The 16,964-nt window shown below is 41.0% G+C and overlaps 1 protein-coding gene across 2 annotated transcripts in view; it reads left to right on the top strand.

Moving 5' to 3' along the window:
• RFTN1 (raftlin, lipid raft linker 1) overlaps nt 1-16,964 on the top strand; it is a 123,268-nt gene that overhangs the window by 63,853 nt on the left and 42,451 nt on the right. For both annotated transcript variants that reach the window (XM_070726428.1, XM_070726429.1), the window contains exon 5: nt 9,884-10,208. In XM_070726428.1, the coding sequence (XP_070582529.1) occupies nt 9,884-10,208 (325 nt within the window). The remainder of the gene's footprint in view (nt 1-9,883; nt 10,209-16,964) is intronic.

The raw sequence follows: 16,964 nt of genomic DNA, 5'->3' as shown, positions 1-16,964 counted from the left end.
AATGATGGGAGAGTAGAGAGAGGGACAAACTTTATAGAATCAGAAGTGCAGTTGTGGAAGTGCTTATACAGTGGAACCTGTTAATGAACGCCTTGGATAGTGAACATTTTGGATAACAACCAAAAATGTCGTTAAAACTTTGCACCGGATACGGAACAAAAATTCGGATACCGAACAGTTGTTATTTGAAATGTTGTTATTTGAAATGTTACACACATTTGTCCCTCACTCCCCCCTCTTCTTACATCTTGCCTCTCTTCTTTTGTCTCCTCGCCAGGGGAGCAGCAAAGCGTCGCTTTCACTATGACAAGGTAGGTGCTGAGTTTTCTGGTCCTGGTGGTGGCTTCTCTTTGAGGACAGCGGTGGCGGCAGCTTCTCTTTGAGGACAGTGGCAGCAGTGGGGGTGGGGGCATGGACATGATATTCCCAGCACTGCTGCTCCTCGAAGGGAAGCTGCTGGAGCCACCACTGCTATCCTCAAAGAGAAGCAGCCGCTGGGACCAGCAAACTCAGTCCCTGCCTGCCAAGGAGACAAAGGCAGAGAGACATGAGGTAAAGAGGCAAGGAGAGTGGGGGGGAGTGAGGGACAATCGGTGTGGAGGGGAGAGAAAAAAATCCTTTATCGCGGGTGGTCCTTGAACGGAACATCCACAATATACAAGGGATCAATTTTCCCCATAAGAAATAAAGGCTGGGAACCAATTAAATCCATTTCTTTAATTTCTTGTTTCAGATACCAAACATTTCGGCTAACGACCAATATTCCAGAATGGATTGTGGTCGTTAGCTGAGGTTGCACTGTATATATATTTTCCAGTATTTGGGACCTGGAGAATATCAGTGTGTGTCTGTGTCTGCTATACCAGTTAACCCAAATCAGACAGCCACATTCCGTGCCAGCTATGGTTTGTGATATGTCTTCAAGGGAAGCCGTATCTAGAGTAGTCTAAGCAGGAAATGACACTGTTGTGAGTCACTGCAGTTTATAACTGGTGAATCAATAAAGTCGGCCACAAGCCCCTTGCTTTGATTTAGGTTATTTAAAATAGTTGCTGGCAATGAAAACAAATTAACTTCACAAAATTCTATTAATTCTATGTCATATATTATTGCATTGAGAGCAAATGCACCAAAGACAAATTCCTTGTGTGTCCAATCACACTTGGCCGATAAAGAATACTATACTATTTATTTAATCAAAATCTTACTTGCTGTATTTTTGGTGTATAAGACTCACTGGTGTATAAGACGCACCTAGATTTTAGAGGAGGAAAACAAGGAAAAAAGTATTCTGAATCAAATGGGTGTAGTATTATATTGTTTAATAAAATACCAGTGTGGCAGAATACATTTTACAACCATGTATACCTTTGAAAACCATCTATACTTTTTAAAACCGTGTCTACTTTTTAAAACCATGTACACTTTTTACAAACTTCAAACTTGACAGCATCAAGACTTGTGGACTTCAACTCCCAGAATTCCTCCACTGGAAATCCTAGCTCAGCAATGGGAGTTGAAGTCCACAAGCCTTAAACTTGCCAGGTTTGGAGACCCTTGCACTCCTAACCTCTACGTCAGGGGTCATCAAACTTGACAGCTTTAAGATTTGTGGACTTCAACTCCCTGAATTCCTCCACCAGTCATGCTAGCTCAGAAATGGGAGTTGAAATCCACAAGCCTTAAACTTGCCAGGTTTGAAGACCCTTGTCCTTTCCTTCCTGTTGCCTCTCCTACAGCCTGAAAAAAGTGGCTCGGGTGAGTGGCTGTGGCAGGGGCTGGGCTGAGGCAGCTTTGCTCAGAGCATCCTTTGCCAACTGCTGCTCCCTCCCAAAGACACCCCTGAAGATGGGAAATTGGGGTGGGGGCTGATGGAGCCCACTCACACCCCAGCCGATCCCATTGTTCTAGCTGGGCTTAGAGCTGGCATCGCTCTGCAACTACATGACAGCTCCAGGCTCCGAAGACGTAGCAGCCAGGAGTGGGAAGCCAAGCCCAGCTGAGGAAGATCTGAGGAAGGCTACATGTCTGGGATTGTTTGGGGTGTGAGTTCAGATGGGGGTTGGCTAGCTTTCCACCATTTGTCTTTTAACAAGGGGGAGAGAGAGAGAGAGAGAGAGAGAGAGAGAGAGAGAGAGAAAGAAAAGGGAGCGGGCGAATAACCAGCTTCTCTAGAGAAAGAAATGTGTATCTCCCATCAATTGCAGTGTAAACAATGCGCAGGTATTTCTCAATCCAGTGCTATTCTCTCTCTCTCTCTCTTTGCTCAGTTTTGGATGGCCAGAGAATAAGGTTAGGGGTAGGGTTATTAACAGGAGCGCCAAGGCAATCGGAGATGAGGAGGAGGAAGAAGGGGAAGAGGAAGAGGGGGAGGCAGCAGTACCCTGTCAGGGCAAGGTGCCTTCTGAGCTCACACTCCAGCACGTAGCCTTCCTCAGATCTTCCTCAGCTGGGCTTGGCTTCCCACTCCCGGCTGCTATATCTTTGGAGCCTGGAGCTGTCATGCCAATAATCCAGAATTTAGTATTGAGAACTTGACATCACTTGCTGCTCACCAATTTGAGTTCGGGTTTTGCCCTGTGTAATATTTTGAGTGTCTATGCGACGTTTCGGTGAAATCACATTCACCATCATCAGGCTGAAGTTTCAAGCTTCGTGCTGTTGTAAATATTTACAACAGCACGAAGCTGACCTGAGCTGCCTTCCTTCTATAAATACTGGTGGCTGGGTGTGGTTTGATGGCTCAGCAATTGCCTGCTGTGTAGAAACTTCCTGGTGAGTCAGTGGGGTAACAATTGGGGTCGTTGATGTAGCTGAGGTATGCTGATTCTTGAGAAGAGGCAAAAAAATCTTGAACACCCAGTTCTTATCTAAAAATGTTTGTAAGTAGAGGCGTTTTGTAGGTAGAGGTACCATTGTACTGGATTTTGCTGAGCTGGCAGTTTGGGTTTTGTTAGATGACAGTAGTGATTTTGCTTATCTCTGGCTAAATCTTTAGCAAGATTTACCTGGCTAAATCTTTAGCAATATTTTTTAAATAATAATAATAATAATTAATAATAATTTATTAGATTTGTATGCCGCCCCTCTCCGAAGACTCGGGGCGGCTCACAACAAGCGATAAAACAATATTGTACAGGCACAAATCTAATATTAAGAAAAAAACTAAAAACCCTATCAATTTAAAAAACCAAACAACACATACATACCAAACATAAATTATAATAAGCCTGGGGGAAAGGTGTCTCAAATCCCCCATGCCTGGCGGTATAGATGGGTCTTAAGTAGTTTACGGAAGACAAGGAGGGTGGGAGCAGTTCTAATCTCCGGGGGGAGTTGATTCCAGAGGGCCGGGGACGCCACAGAGAAGGCTCTTCCCCTGGGGCCCGCCAGACGACATTGTTTAGTCGACAGGACCCGGAGAAGGCCGACTCTGTGGGACCTTATTGGCCGCTGGGATTCGTGTGGTAGTAGGCGGTTCCGGAGATATTCTGGTCCAATGCCATGTAGGGCTTTAAAGGTCATGACCAACACTTTGAATTGTGACCGGAAACTGATCGGCAGCCAATGCAGGCCACGGAGTGTTGTAGAAACGTGGGCGAATCTGGGAAGCCCCACGATGGCTCTCGCGGCTGCGTTCTGCACGATCTGAAGTTTCCGAACACTTTTCAAAGGTAGCCCCATGTAGAGAGCGTTGCAGTAATCGAACCTCGAGGTGATAAGGGCATGAGTGACTGTGAGTAATGACTCCCTGTCCAAATAGGGCCGCAACTGGTGCACCAGGCAAACCTGGGCAAACGCCCTCCTTGCCACAGCCGAAAGATGATGTTCCAATGTCAGCTGTGGGTCGAGGAGGACGCCCAAGTTGCGCACCCTCTCTGAGGGGGTCAGTAGTTCCCCCCCCAGGGTAATGGATGGACAGATGGAATTGTCCTTGGGAGGCAACACCGACAGCCACTCCGTCTTGTCTGGATTGAGTTTGAGTTTGTTGACACCCATCCAGTCCCCAACAGCCTCCAGGCACCGGCACATCACTTCCACTGCTTCGCTGACTGGACATGGGGTGGAGATGTACAACTGGGTATCATCCGCATATTGATGATACCTCACCCCATGCCCTTGGATGATCTCACCCAGCGGTTTCATGTAGATATTAAATAGCAGGGGGGAGAGGACCGACCCCTGAGGCACCCCACAAGGGAGAGACCTCGGAGTCGACCTCTGACCCCCCACTAACACCGACTGCGACCAACTGGAGAGGTAGGAGGAGAACCACTGGAGAACAGTGCCTCCCACTCCCAAGCCCTCCAGTCGGCGCAGAAGGATACCATGGTCGATGGTATCGAAAGCCGCTGAGAGGTCAAGAAGCACCAGGACAGAGGACAAGCCCCTGTCCTGGGCCCGCCAGAGATCATCCATCAACGCGACCAAAGCAGTTTCCGTGCTGAAACCGGGCCTGAAACCCGACTGTTGAGGCCCTAGATAATCGGCTTCTTCCAAGGACCGCTGGAGTTGGAGCGCCACCACCTTCTCAACAACCTTCCCCATAAAGGGAAGGTTGGAGACTGGACGGTAGTTATTAACCACGGCTGGGTCCAGGGAGGGCTTCTTGAGGAGGGGGCGCACAAGTGCCTCCTTATAAGGAGCCGGGAAGGACCCCCTCCCCAAGGAGGTGGTGACAATCTTTTGGACCCAGCTCCGTGTCACCTCTCGACTGGCCGAAACCAACCAAGAGGGACACGGATCCAGTAAGCAGGTGGCAGAACTCACAGCTCCAATGGCCTTGTCCACTTCATCAGGTGTCACCAAGTCAAACTCCTCCCAGACAGATGGACAAAGACGTTTAGCCCCAGTCACCTCAACTGACTCATTGTCAGCCGATACTGCTATGCAATTGGAGTCGAGTTCCGCTCGGATCCGAGCGACTTTATCAGCGAAAAACGAGTTAAATTCCTCAGCAATGCCCTGCAAGGGTTCCCCAACTCCCCCCTGATTTAGAAGGGAGCGGGTCACCTTAAACAGGGCAGCCGGGCGGGATTCCGCTGATGCAACGGCAAAATTCATCAAAAAATTAGTCAATCCAGATCAGATGCTGTCTGATTCCTTCTGGTTTGTCAGCCTTTCATGCTGGGAACCCAAAAACCGAATGCCGCTGTGTGCGCTGGGGACAAAATAGCCTTGAGAAACTGCTGGGGGTGATCAGCTGGGGAGCGGAAGATGGCGTCTGCTCCTACTCGATGCCTGATGCCGAGACGGAGAGGAAAGAAACGCGAGGCACCAGGAAGTGAGAGTGACTGGGGCCGTAGCGATGGAATGACAGAAGAGATGGAGGAGTCGAGTGGACGGAGCGGAGACCACCGTCGAGGCTGGGACGTGCCTGCCTGTGCCTGCCTGTTTTGTGAGACCGAGGACGCCGAGGGTGCGATTGGTTGCCGGCGCCAGAGGTCGTTTGGGAAGAGCGGATGAGTTGGGAATGTCATCTGGTGTACAAGGAGTGACAGCTTAATCCCCTGTATGGCACCAGTGAGTGAGAGTCGCTGGTACCGAGGGGGGATGAAGGGAGCGGCGTTGGAGTTCAAGGGAAGGAGACTGAGGCGAGTTGGGGGCTGTCGTGTGGAGCTGAGGCCATTGGCTGAGATTGGACTAAAAAGAACAGAGTGGATATAGCTGGGGGAGAGTGAACAGTGGAAACTGAATTGTTGAACTTTGAGGGTGTTGGTAGATGTTAAGATCGTCGCTTTGTCGTCTCCCCCCCCTCTTCCTCCCCCTGCTCCCATTTCTCATTTCCTGTATTCCCTATTGCATTACATTGAAGAACTGCGCCCCTGCGCAGTTATTTTTGGAAAACACACTGATTTCTTAATGTTTGTAAGAGTGGCGGTTGACAAAAAATATGCCACAACTTAGTTTGTTTTGTATTCAAAGATGCAATCAAATCTCTGGTTAGCCATAAATAAGGAAACAAAATAGTTCAATTTCAGTAAAACTGAAAAGGGAAATTGTAAGCTTTCCCCAAAATTTCTGTAAATTATCAGTGGCCAGAATGTATACATTTTATGTAGCATGGGGAAATATGCCTTCATTTTTAGCATTCCTTCATCCAGTTGCTTTTTGTACTTACTGAAAGCATTTGAATCAATATGTGTATATTATAAATATGCATAACATTCAAAATGTATTCACATTAGAGGCAGAAGAACCAAGACATTTGAGAGATAATATATCTCCTATTCCATCTTACTAAAAAAAAATGTATTTACATAGCTCTTGTTAGTGGTTTAGATTTCTTTCTCATGCTGTTATATTTATCCCTTAAAATTGCAAAAGAATGTAGGAATATTCACTGCCATATCTGTCATGCTAACTGACATAAAACTACACAATTTTGCATTTTCTTCCAGCCTGAAAAATATGCCAAAAATGAATACAGTACTATTCATTTTTAGTTCAACTTCTCATCAAAGTGAATGGTGGATTTGATGATGTTGATGATGATAGAGGAGGAGGAGGAGCATCAAAAGAGGATATAATATAGCCTTTGGCTTTATAACCAGTACCATATTGAATAGCAAACAAGATAAAATATGGAGTAGTACAGATCTCAGAAAGCAACTTTAAAAAATCTCCCTTAGAACAACCTGTAGAAAAATAAGACTGACAAAAAGATGATGCTGGTTTGCTACTCTTTATAAATTCTCATATAAACAGATTCTAAATTACAAAAAAGAGCAAATGGCTGGTAGAAAAATAAAAGCCACCAAAGACATAAATTAAATCTAAATAAATAGAGAAAAAGAAATTAAATTTAGGAAAGTTCTTTGCTAGCCTTTTCTTGTTCCTGTAGAGAATAGCGAGTCTTGGAACAAAATTTGCCTCTATGCCAATTTGTTAAATATAGCATCATTCCTCGAAATTCCACATTTATTAATTTATTAATCAATATGGCCACAAAAGCTGAATACTGATATTGGGCAGTTTATCATTAACCAAACAAAAACAAAGTAAATAATTTGAATCAAAATAATACGGTATGCTTAATCTTGGGTTGTGGAACGATATTACACTTCTGCATCCCAGCATCTTCTGTTTGTATTTTGAAATTACAAAAATATTTCCTCTTCTGGAGAGGGAGGGAATAGAGAAATCTTTGGCCTTTTTGAGCTTTTTGGTGTATCTATCCCTTGTGAAGATACAGATTCTGTGTCTGATATGTATTCCCGTGTGTGTGATTTTGAATCATTGTTAACTCCTGATGATTGCCTGGAGACTAGTCTTCTGTTGTTTTCTTGACAAGATTTTGAAAATGATTTCACATTGCCTGCTTACTAAGGCTAAGAAAGAATGACAGGGCCAAGATCACTTACATGACTTTGGGCCCAAGGTAGGACTAGAACTATCTATCTCCTGGTTTGTATATTTTATAAATGTATTTCAGTACCATACATAATGATTTCCAGATGAAAATTTTCATCATTTTCCAGTTATGCTACACAGTGAATCAACATTTTTATTCTGCTATCCAGAATTGAACTGCATTTGCTATTTTAATGGCCATTTCTCTAGTTTGGAGTTTTCTTTTCTAACCTTTTCATTTTCCTACCTTTGGCTATGATGCTTTCCCTGAATTTCTGCCATCAATTCAAAAATACAAAGATAAGGCCCCTATATATATTCCTGTTGATAATTTAGAAAACATGCTCCTAGTCAGCAATTTCAGCTGAAAGGAATGTAAATAATTTCAAAAGGTTTAGGGAAGCAGGATTCCCCTCGCCCCTCTTTTGCTGGCAATGTTTGGCGATCATTTTGCTCATTTGGTAATGCATATTTAATTCTTTATTTTTTATTTTATTATTGAATACCTTATATTGAAATTAGTAATACAAAACAAAACCCTGGACACTTGAAAAATCATTTTTGTCAAACACACAAGTTTGATAAATGTTTGATTAACCGGTGACTTTACTTGCTAGTTAATTTATTTATTTAATGGGAAAAAAGCATCATATATCAAGTCAGCTGCCTAAATTGCAACCAAGATTACATAGGACAAACTGAATCCAAATTCAGTTGCTGGGAATTTTGAGATTAAACATGAAATCATTCAGAAGAAGAATGGATGTACTAGAAGAAAAATTAAAAAAAGAATGGTAGTATATATATGAATTTCTGAGCTAATAAATTTTCACTAAATGGATTTCAAATGTGTTGTGTGTACTCCCTTGCAGCCTGAGGAGTTTTCAGATGGATGATGAGTGGGATTTAGATATCATAAATCTCCCTGCTCTACCAACAGTTAGCAAGGTTAGTGAAGAACACAGAGCTAATGACATAGACATGAGTTCGAGTGACTCAAATGGGGAAGATCACAGATGGAGGGATGCTCGTTTCAGAAAGTTTAAAAAACGCTTGGAAGAAAGAGGGAGGAGATATTAGAGAGTAATTAATTAATGACATCTGGGTGTAAAACGGAAGAGACGCTGAATTCATTCAATCTTGCAAAATAAGAATGGCTGCATCCCGAATTTGCTCCGAAGCTTAAGCTATCATGTGTGATTTATTACTTGGTTCTTTATGACTCCTGGCTAGCCCTAATTAGCCATAAATTTTAGAATGACTTGTGGAATGTCTTTTATGTTACTGCCAAGCTTATCTACTTAGTTGCTGAGATAATAATGATGAGGGAAAGAAATTGCGTGCAGAGTTGAAGTGTTAAAGGAGAAATTAAAGAGGATATGTTTTACAATGAGATGCATTGAGAATTCCTTTATTCCAAGTATTATATAAATCAGCCTGAAATCAGAACAAAATGAAATATAAATTATTTATAAAATAGATGTTGTTGCTGAAGGAATTCTGCTATATCTTTGTTTTCACTCACCCAACCCATCTTTTCACATTGCTCTCCCACATCCTGTGCATGTGGGAGAGCTGTGTACGATTTAAATAATGCCATACAATTGTGTCTGTTTTCTAAGTTCTTTAAAGTTCTTCTCTGAATAGCTATGGTTTGCAGTTCTGCTTTCAGGGCTTCTATAATACTTTCAGTAGTGATAACATTTTATCTCTAGTGTTTTCTGATCTTCTATTAAAAATTAAACAATTTATAAGACAGTACAAAATTGAAGTAATGCAGTCTTGAGTTTAAGAAAAAAGTAAGTAGATGTAAGTAGAAGCATACAAAATTTCATATATTGGAGACTATTCACTTAGTATAATATATGTTGTTAATTTAGTGCCTAATGACACTAAAAATCTAAACCTATTTTTTCTAGAGTTGTTCTTATTTTTAAATTAAAAAATGCTGATAGTCTTGGATTGTAGTATACCAGTCTAATGGGACATTTTATGCACTAGAGCAGTGATGGTGAACCTATAGCACGGGTCCCAAAGGTGGCACACGGAGCCATATCTGCTGGCACATGAGCCGTTGCCCTAGCTCACCTCCAATGTGCTTGTGTGTGCCAGCCAGCTGGTTTTTTGCTGTCATGGAGACTCTGGGAGGGCGTTTTTTGCTTCTAGAGAGCCTCCGGGGGGTTGGGGGGGGTGTTTTTACCTTCTTGCGGCTTCAGGGAAGCATTTGGAGTCTGGGGAGGGAAAAAACCGGAGCCCACTGGGCCCAACAGAAGTTGGGAAACAGGACATTTCCAGCCTCCAGAGGGCAGGGGAAGCTGTTTTTGCCCTCCCCCGGCATTGAATTATTGGTGCGAGCACTCGTGCATGTGTGATAACATTTTGGCACCCGAGGAAAAAATGGTTTGCCATCACTGCACTAGAGAAAAATCTAGCCATAAAATAACTCTAGTTTCTAGATTCTGCACTTCTTTAAACCATATTCCTCAAGGACATTTGGTAAATTAAAATATTATCTTTCCTGATTTTATAGATTCAAGATGCTGCAAGTCGGGGCCTGAAATTTGTTGGGATAGTACCTCAGCATGTTTCTCAAATATACTCCAAGAGTACTAGTGCTGTAATATCTACCAGCTCCCTAGAATTAAAAGATGACAAGAATCCATTAGATATTCTTGAAGATTGTGGTTCATTAAATTTTGAAAAAGGTAATGGCGGTGATGTATGCAAAGTCCCAGCTGCAGAAGAAGAATGTAGTGACCAGCAGATGAACCTTAGTGAAGATCTAAAAGGTGAACAGGAAGTCACTGAGCATCTCTGCTTGATCTCTTCTGGAGAACTTGCAAGGCAACTTCAAGGTGAGTATGCAGATTCTTCCTTAAGACTATTGAAATAAGTTTGGGCTATGGTCTTCACTTACTGTTTCATAAATGTAATATTTTGAAGGAATGAAAAATAAATTTTGCCCTTCATTTTTTTCAACTAACAATGACATTTAAATCGAAACATTTAAATATTAACATATTAACTTTTAAATATTAACCCTTATTTAACAAGGGTTAAATAAGGTTCAGGAGGGAAGTACTGTATTTTTAATAGGAAAGTGAACACAAGAACAAGGGGGAATAATCTGAGGTTGGTTGAGGAAAAAGATCAGAAGCCCACGTGAGAAAATATTATTTTACTGAAAGAGTAGTAGATGCTTGGAACAAACTTCCAGCAGACGTGGTTGGTAAATCCACAGTAACTGAATTTAAACATGCCTGGGATAAACACATATCCATCCTAAGATAAAATACAAGGAATAGTATAATACTAGATGGCCCATGAGGTCTTTTTCTGCCGTCAATCTTCTATGTTTCTATGACATTATTTTCTATATAAGAATATGATATGATTATATGATAAGAATATATCGAAAATATACAATAAGAAATATTGAATTACTGGTCTATTTTGTACATACATATGCAAAACTTAAGATAATTATTTTTTTTACATTTGAATTAATGTATTAAACTCACTTACTAGGAGATATGTTTGCAATATTATTATATATTGCAATATTATTGCCATTATTTCTGTATTTTTCTTTGAAGGCTGAAGACAGTGTAGCATATATGAAATTTCCCCCTAATTTTCTTCCCACACTAACTCTGAAGAGAATTGAATGGAAAAGGATTTTCTGGGACAAAGTCATCAATTAAACTCTGCTCAAATATTGATCTCCAAATTCTTACTTACTACAATGGCAGGAAAATCAAATTTAACCACAGAAGAAATTAGAAATTAAAATTAGAAATTGTTTACAAATACTTGCCTTTTCTATAATTGCTGCTTACCATATTTTTCGGAGTATAAGATGCACCTTTTTACTTCCCAAAAGGAGGTGAAAACTTATGTGCGTATTATACACTGAATGTAGCCCTACCCAGCCACCCCCATCTTTTCTTCTCTGCTTCCAAGAAATTTATCTCCTTGCAGCAAACAGCAAAGAGGCTTATTAGCGTAAGCAATAGAGTATTAACCTCACAACACACAGCTGATTCAGCCCAGGCAAGCAAGCCAGAACTGAAAGTGAAACTAGCTCCAAGGAATCAAATTGCTGTAAGGTATACTGCTGGCAATGCTGGACTGTTGAAATTGCAAGGAGCTAAGTCATTAACTGTAAATGTCTATGGAAGGTTCAAACTATTAGACTTATTTTTTAAAGACTGCTTTATTATTGTTCTAGATTGAACAAAATGAAGAAGCTTTTTAAAATAAATGCTTGATCTGAAGAGGCCCAGTGCTATTGTATCTTCTTTTAAATAGCAGAGAATATCTATACTTCCAGAAAGCCACATCAAATTTAACAACATCTGTACAAGTATAATCTGAAATGTAACAGTGCCTTGCTTTAGTATTAAGATAAGGCAGCTGAGTTAAACACTGAATTAGGTCATGGAATAGATCTATTTAAATAATTGGGAGGAGTTAGTGTGACTACATTTAAGAAAACTTAAACATAATGTATATTTCTCAAATTCTTTGCTATTTCTATGGGTAAGACACACATGTGCAGAAATACATAGCAAACAGTGTATATCATCTGTGCTGTTTGCTGTTTGGCAAATTGCTGAGAGGCAGAGGCCTTTTTTCCTTGTTTTCCTCCCCTAAAACTAAGGTGAGTCTTATACTCCTGTGCATCTTTTACTCCGAAAAATAAGGTAGTTTTAACTTGGAATTTTGACTTGTTTCTGTGTCCTATCCAAAGTTATTATTAATCCCAGGGGAGATAACTATAAAAGGAAGCAGTCCTATGTTCTTTTTTGTTTTTGGTGTATCTTCCTTATCTTTCTAGCTATATCCTTTTCTCTGCTTAAAGAAACACAGAGGTGTTGGAGAAGAACTAGATCAGGGGTAGGCAAAGTTGCCTCTTCTAGGACATGTGGACTTCAACTGCCAGAATTCCTGAGGTAGAATGATTGGCTCAGGAATTCTGGGAGTTGAACTCCACAAGTCATAGAAGAGACTAGATCATCTGCTAAAGTAGTAATTACAAAATAAGTTGGAGGAGAAGATAAAACAATTCAAAATAATCCTGTTTTGATTTTATTTTATTGGTGTAAGAAGATTCAGAAAGAAATTGATAGTTTTTTAATATTCTGCTATTACAAGATATAATAATCAAGTAGTATAGAAGTTTGTGCCTGTTTCCTAATCTGACTTATTTTGAAGGGCTTACTTCTGTATCCAATTTTATTTCCTTTCCCAGAGTTTCTCCCTATAGTAGATAAAACTGTAGTTTGCTGCTAGTTTATAGGGGAAGGAAATATTTATGTTACTGCATGATTCTTGACAAAAAACCCCTATAAGTTTCAATTATGCAGAATATTGTATCTAAAGCATGGCTTTTGTTGCCTTCTCCATGGAGGGAAGAGTCAGCAGTCAGGATGGGTTATACTTGCTCGTCAGAGGCGGGACTGAGTCAGAGATTATAAAAATGCTGGATCCACTCGTAGGCCCAAGTTTTCCTGAGTAGGACATAGCAGCACAACCCTTCCAACTACTGACCTTATAGTCTGTTACCTCTCTGTGAGTTTTTCTCTTCCTCTAATTAGGCTAGGGTTTTTTTGTTTCCTTGATGCCCAGGGGAAGGGTGACTAGGTACAGTGGCCCATTGGTCCTGCCTTCTGTCCCAAGGGAGGGGTAGGCTCCAGGCCTGTTCCCCTCAGCTCCATTATCTCCTTCGTCCATTAAGTCAGCCATGGTAGCTCTTCACCCGACAAGCCTTAAGCCACAGGAGGGATCCCTGATGGTTACAACGGGATCCCCGTTGCCATTCCCTACACATACATTCAGGCAAGGCCCCTGTTATTGGCACCACTATCCCCGGGCTGGTTACAGCTGACTGGTGGTTTAGCATTCCTCACTTTCGGTGCAAATTCTCCAGTTGCTGGCGTGCCACCTTTCAGACCAAGGGGACCGCTGAGGAGCATCGGGGCAAGGCTTGCCTTTCCGATGCTTCATTTTCCTTTTCATTTATTTGCCTCAAGAGGCCATTCTTTATTTGAGAGCATTCTTAAGATTATCTTTTCCTTGGCAGGCCACAAATTCAAGAGTACCTTAATGACTTACCAGGGTGACAGTGCATTTAACACATAGCACTAGAATGACAGCTGCATGATCTACTGAAGCGTCTATCGATGAGATCTGCCAAGCAGCCACTTGGGCCTCACCAACTCTCTTTATCCATCACTACAAAATTGACATTTTTGCATCAGCTGAGGCAGTGTTGCATTGCAGGGTCCTGCAACGCATGTTGTCACAGACTGGGGACACCAGCCAGACGTAGCCCTCCCAACAGACTTTGGTATGTCCCATTCTTGGAGGTTAGCTCTACCCACTATGGAGAAGGTATGTTTTTCTTATCTCATATGTCTCTTCTTGTAGAGTAGAGCTAACTCCAGTTTCATTCAAAGTTAGTCTGGTCTGACCTTCGGGACATCAAATTGTTTTCTTCCATATTGTTTTACCTGTGTCCTCACCCAGGACAAGCCGTGTGACAGCACACTCAATGTTTGGTGTGGTCCATGCAAGCATACATCAAGGTCTGTAGGGAGGCCACTGGGCCTCACCAATGCCCTTTATCCACCACTACAAAATTGACATTTTCGCTTTGGCGGATGCAGCATTTGGACACCGGGTGCTTCAGAGGGTGCACTCGCAGTCCCTGATCTTCGACCATTCTTAACAGATGTCTTTGGTATGTCCCATACTTGGATGTTTGCTCCCTCCACTATGGAGAAGAGGCATCAGTCTTACCTGATATGCCTCTTGTAGGGTGGAGCTAACCTCCAATCCCACCCAAAGTCTGGTCTGGCCTTCGGAACATCAAATTGTTTTCTTCTATATTGTTTGACCTGAGAGTTACATGCTGAGTCTGTCCATTGTCCTTCGTCCAAGAGGAGGAATTAAGGCAGGAGGATGAAGAAACACAATTTGACAAACTCAGTCCTCATTGCTAAAGGGATGATGTCATCCCATTCTTGGAGGTTAACTCCGTCCTACAAGAAGAAATATATTAGGTAAAACCTTCCCTTATGCTGTACAATATTCCCATTAAAAACTATACCCAGTAAGAATTTTTTGGGAATCCTTAAAGTGAGGCTCAAGCATTGTCTATATTCTGCCATTTGAAAGGACAATTTGAGTGCTACAATTGAAGCAAGTGATTTAATTTTGTAATGACTATTGTCACTAATGACAAGGGGGAAAATGTGCAGGAGTTTTCCAGAAGTAGAGAATGAACATTTTTCAAGCAGTCCCAAAATGTTTCATTATTTAAATTATTAAAAGCAAAAAGCGGACTTCCGGTTTTCACGTCACGCTGTCAGTTAGGCAGCCTTCGGATCTCCCAGGATTGTTGTAGCAATCCATGTGCTTTTCAGCGGCTTTAGGGTGATCACTGCCCCGTAGAGCTGGTGATTTGAGAGAGGATCCCCCAGTGCACCTGGGGGTGGTTGGCAGACCCCCCGAGTAGCGAGGAAAACCTCAAGCTGACGCAAGGAAAAACCAATCGTTTGATCAGCCTGAAGTTGTGGCACTCTGACTTCGCTGAGGAAGCTGTAAGACAGACGATGAAGAAAGTTTTGATGGAATGTGAAGATTGACAGACTGTGTTTAAGCCAATTGATGTCTGCTGAAGGTATTTAGAGTGTAACCCCCCTGTTGTGCGTTTGGATTTCCTGATTCAATTGTGTCAGAACGACTAAAAAGGCAGCGACTGCATTCCCTTTCTGCATGGCAAATGGCGGCTGCAAGAGAGTGGATCTAGATTGACAGAGCAGATCTTGGTGGGTGGATGCCTGAAAATATCACAAAAGTCTGCCAAAATCAAATGCTTTGAGAGACTATAAACAACTTGATAGAACAACGGTGGTGGGATAAAGTTTTGTTGGAAGTCGCGAGGGTGAGAGAAAGCGTTGAGAGAAACAGACTACATGCGGAGTGAGTTGGTGACAAATTGCAAAACTGGAAGACCGAACTTTTGTGCCTTTTCTGCTCTTCTTATCTTTCTTCCCTTTGATTCCTGTTGTGACGAAACCTGACCAGATTTGTTTTGCAATATGTTTGGAACAGAATTGTTGATTTGTTGAACTTTGAACATTTTCATAAACATCTTTAATTATTTGACTGTTGATTGACTACTTGATTGAGGACACTCAGTGACTTAGAACTATTGCCAGAACTCAGAAGTGGGGGAAAAAAAGAGAGCATAACATTTGGAACCTCTTTTGTTTGAGACCGCTAAGTCTAAGATTTCTTCATTCAAGTGCTATATTCATATTTAACAACTATATTCCTTAAATTGTATATTGATCGTTAGAAGGGTAATATAATTTAATAATTGAATGGTTGAGTCAACTTAAAATTTATACCGATTTAAAGTTTTAAAATTGAAAGTTAAAAATCAAATTATTCAAATAGCCTTGAAAAATATACCTTGTCCCATTACCCCCTCACTTCCCACCTCTTGCATCTATAATACTTTGTTCGTTTTATATTATTAAATATACTAACTATACTTCCTTGCTGCGATGCCCTCTTTTTCCTACTCCTGTTTTTCCCTACACCACAGTGATACTTTATTATTGATGCTAAAATTAAATGTTGTAGTTAACATTGATATTGATTGATATTTATAACTGCAAACTATTTAGATTTTCTTTATATATATATATGTTTTCGTAAATTTTCATGGGTATATGTATGTAGATTGTTCTGAGTTCGGGTTTTGCCCTGTGTAATGTTTTGCATGTCTATGCGACGTTTCGGCGAAATCACATTCACCATCATCAGGCTGAAGTTCCAATCTTTGTGTTGTGTTTACAACAACACAAAGATTGGAACTTCAGCCTGATGATGGTGAATGTGATTTCGCCGAAACGTCGCATAGACATGCAAAACATTACACAGGGCAAAACCCGAACTCAGAACAATCTACATATATATATATATATAGGTTGGGCCTATAGGCAAAAAAAGGAGCTGTGACGTTCCTTAAAAATATACCAGGGTGATTCGACATAAGAAAAAACATATACCCCTCCCTGGTACAGAGCTGAGAGGATTCAGATCGGATGGGTCTAATTGCTAGCTCTCTGCTTTACAATGCAGAAGCTTCCCAGATCGAATCCCAGTAAAAGAGTGGGTGTGGCCAGCTGATGAGGCCTAATAAGGCCGAAATAGATCTATCCTGGTCTCCCTTAATTTTAAAATTCCAGCTATAAACATTTAACACACACACACATATATAATATATATATATATATATATATATATATATATATATATATATAGTATTGTTCTTACCAATTGATTAACTATCATTTATTTAACGAATGCTATATTAATTATTATCATTATTGTTAAAATTAATTGGACTTGACAGTAAGGACTCTTAATATTGCCTTTAAAATATTAGTCTATTTATATTAATTCTAGATATTATTATTAATTAGTAATTATTTTCTACATAGGCCACTATGAATATTTTACATTTTGATATTGATTTATTAATAATTTACCACTTACTATTAATAAGATCATATGCTGATAAGACAATACGC

This window comes from Erythrolamprus reginae, chromosome Z (assembly GCF_031021105.1).
Source record: "Erythrolamprus reginae isolate rEryReg1 chromosome Z, rEryReg1.hap1, whole genome shotgun sequence".
Lineage (NCBI taxonomy): Eukaryota > Metazoa > Chordata > Lepidosauria > Squamata > Dipsadidae > Erythrolamprus > Erythrolamprus reginae.
Note: the sequence above shows the minus strand (reverse complement) of the source record. Positions and strands in the feature narration are given on the sequence as shown.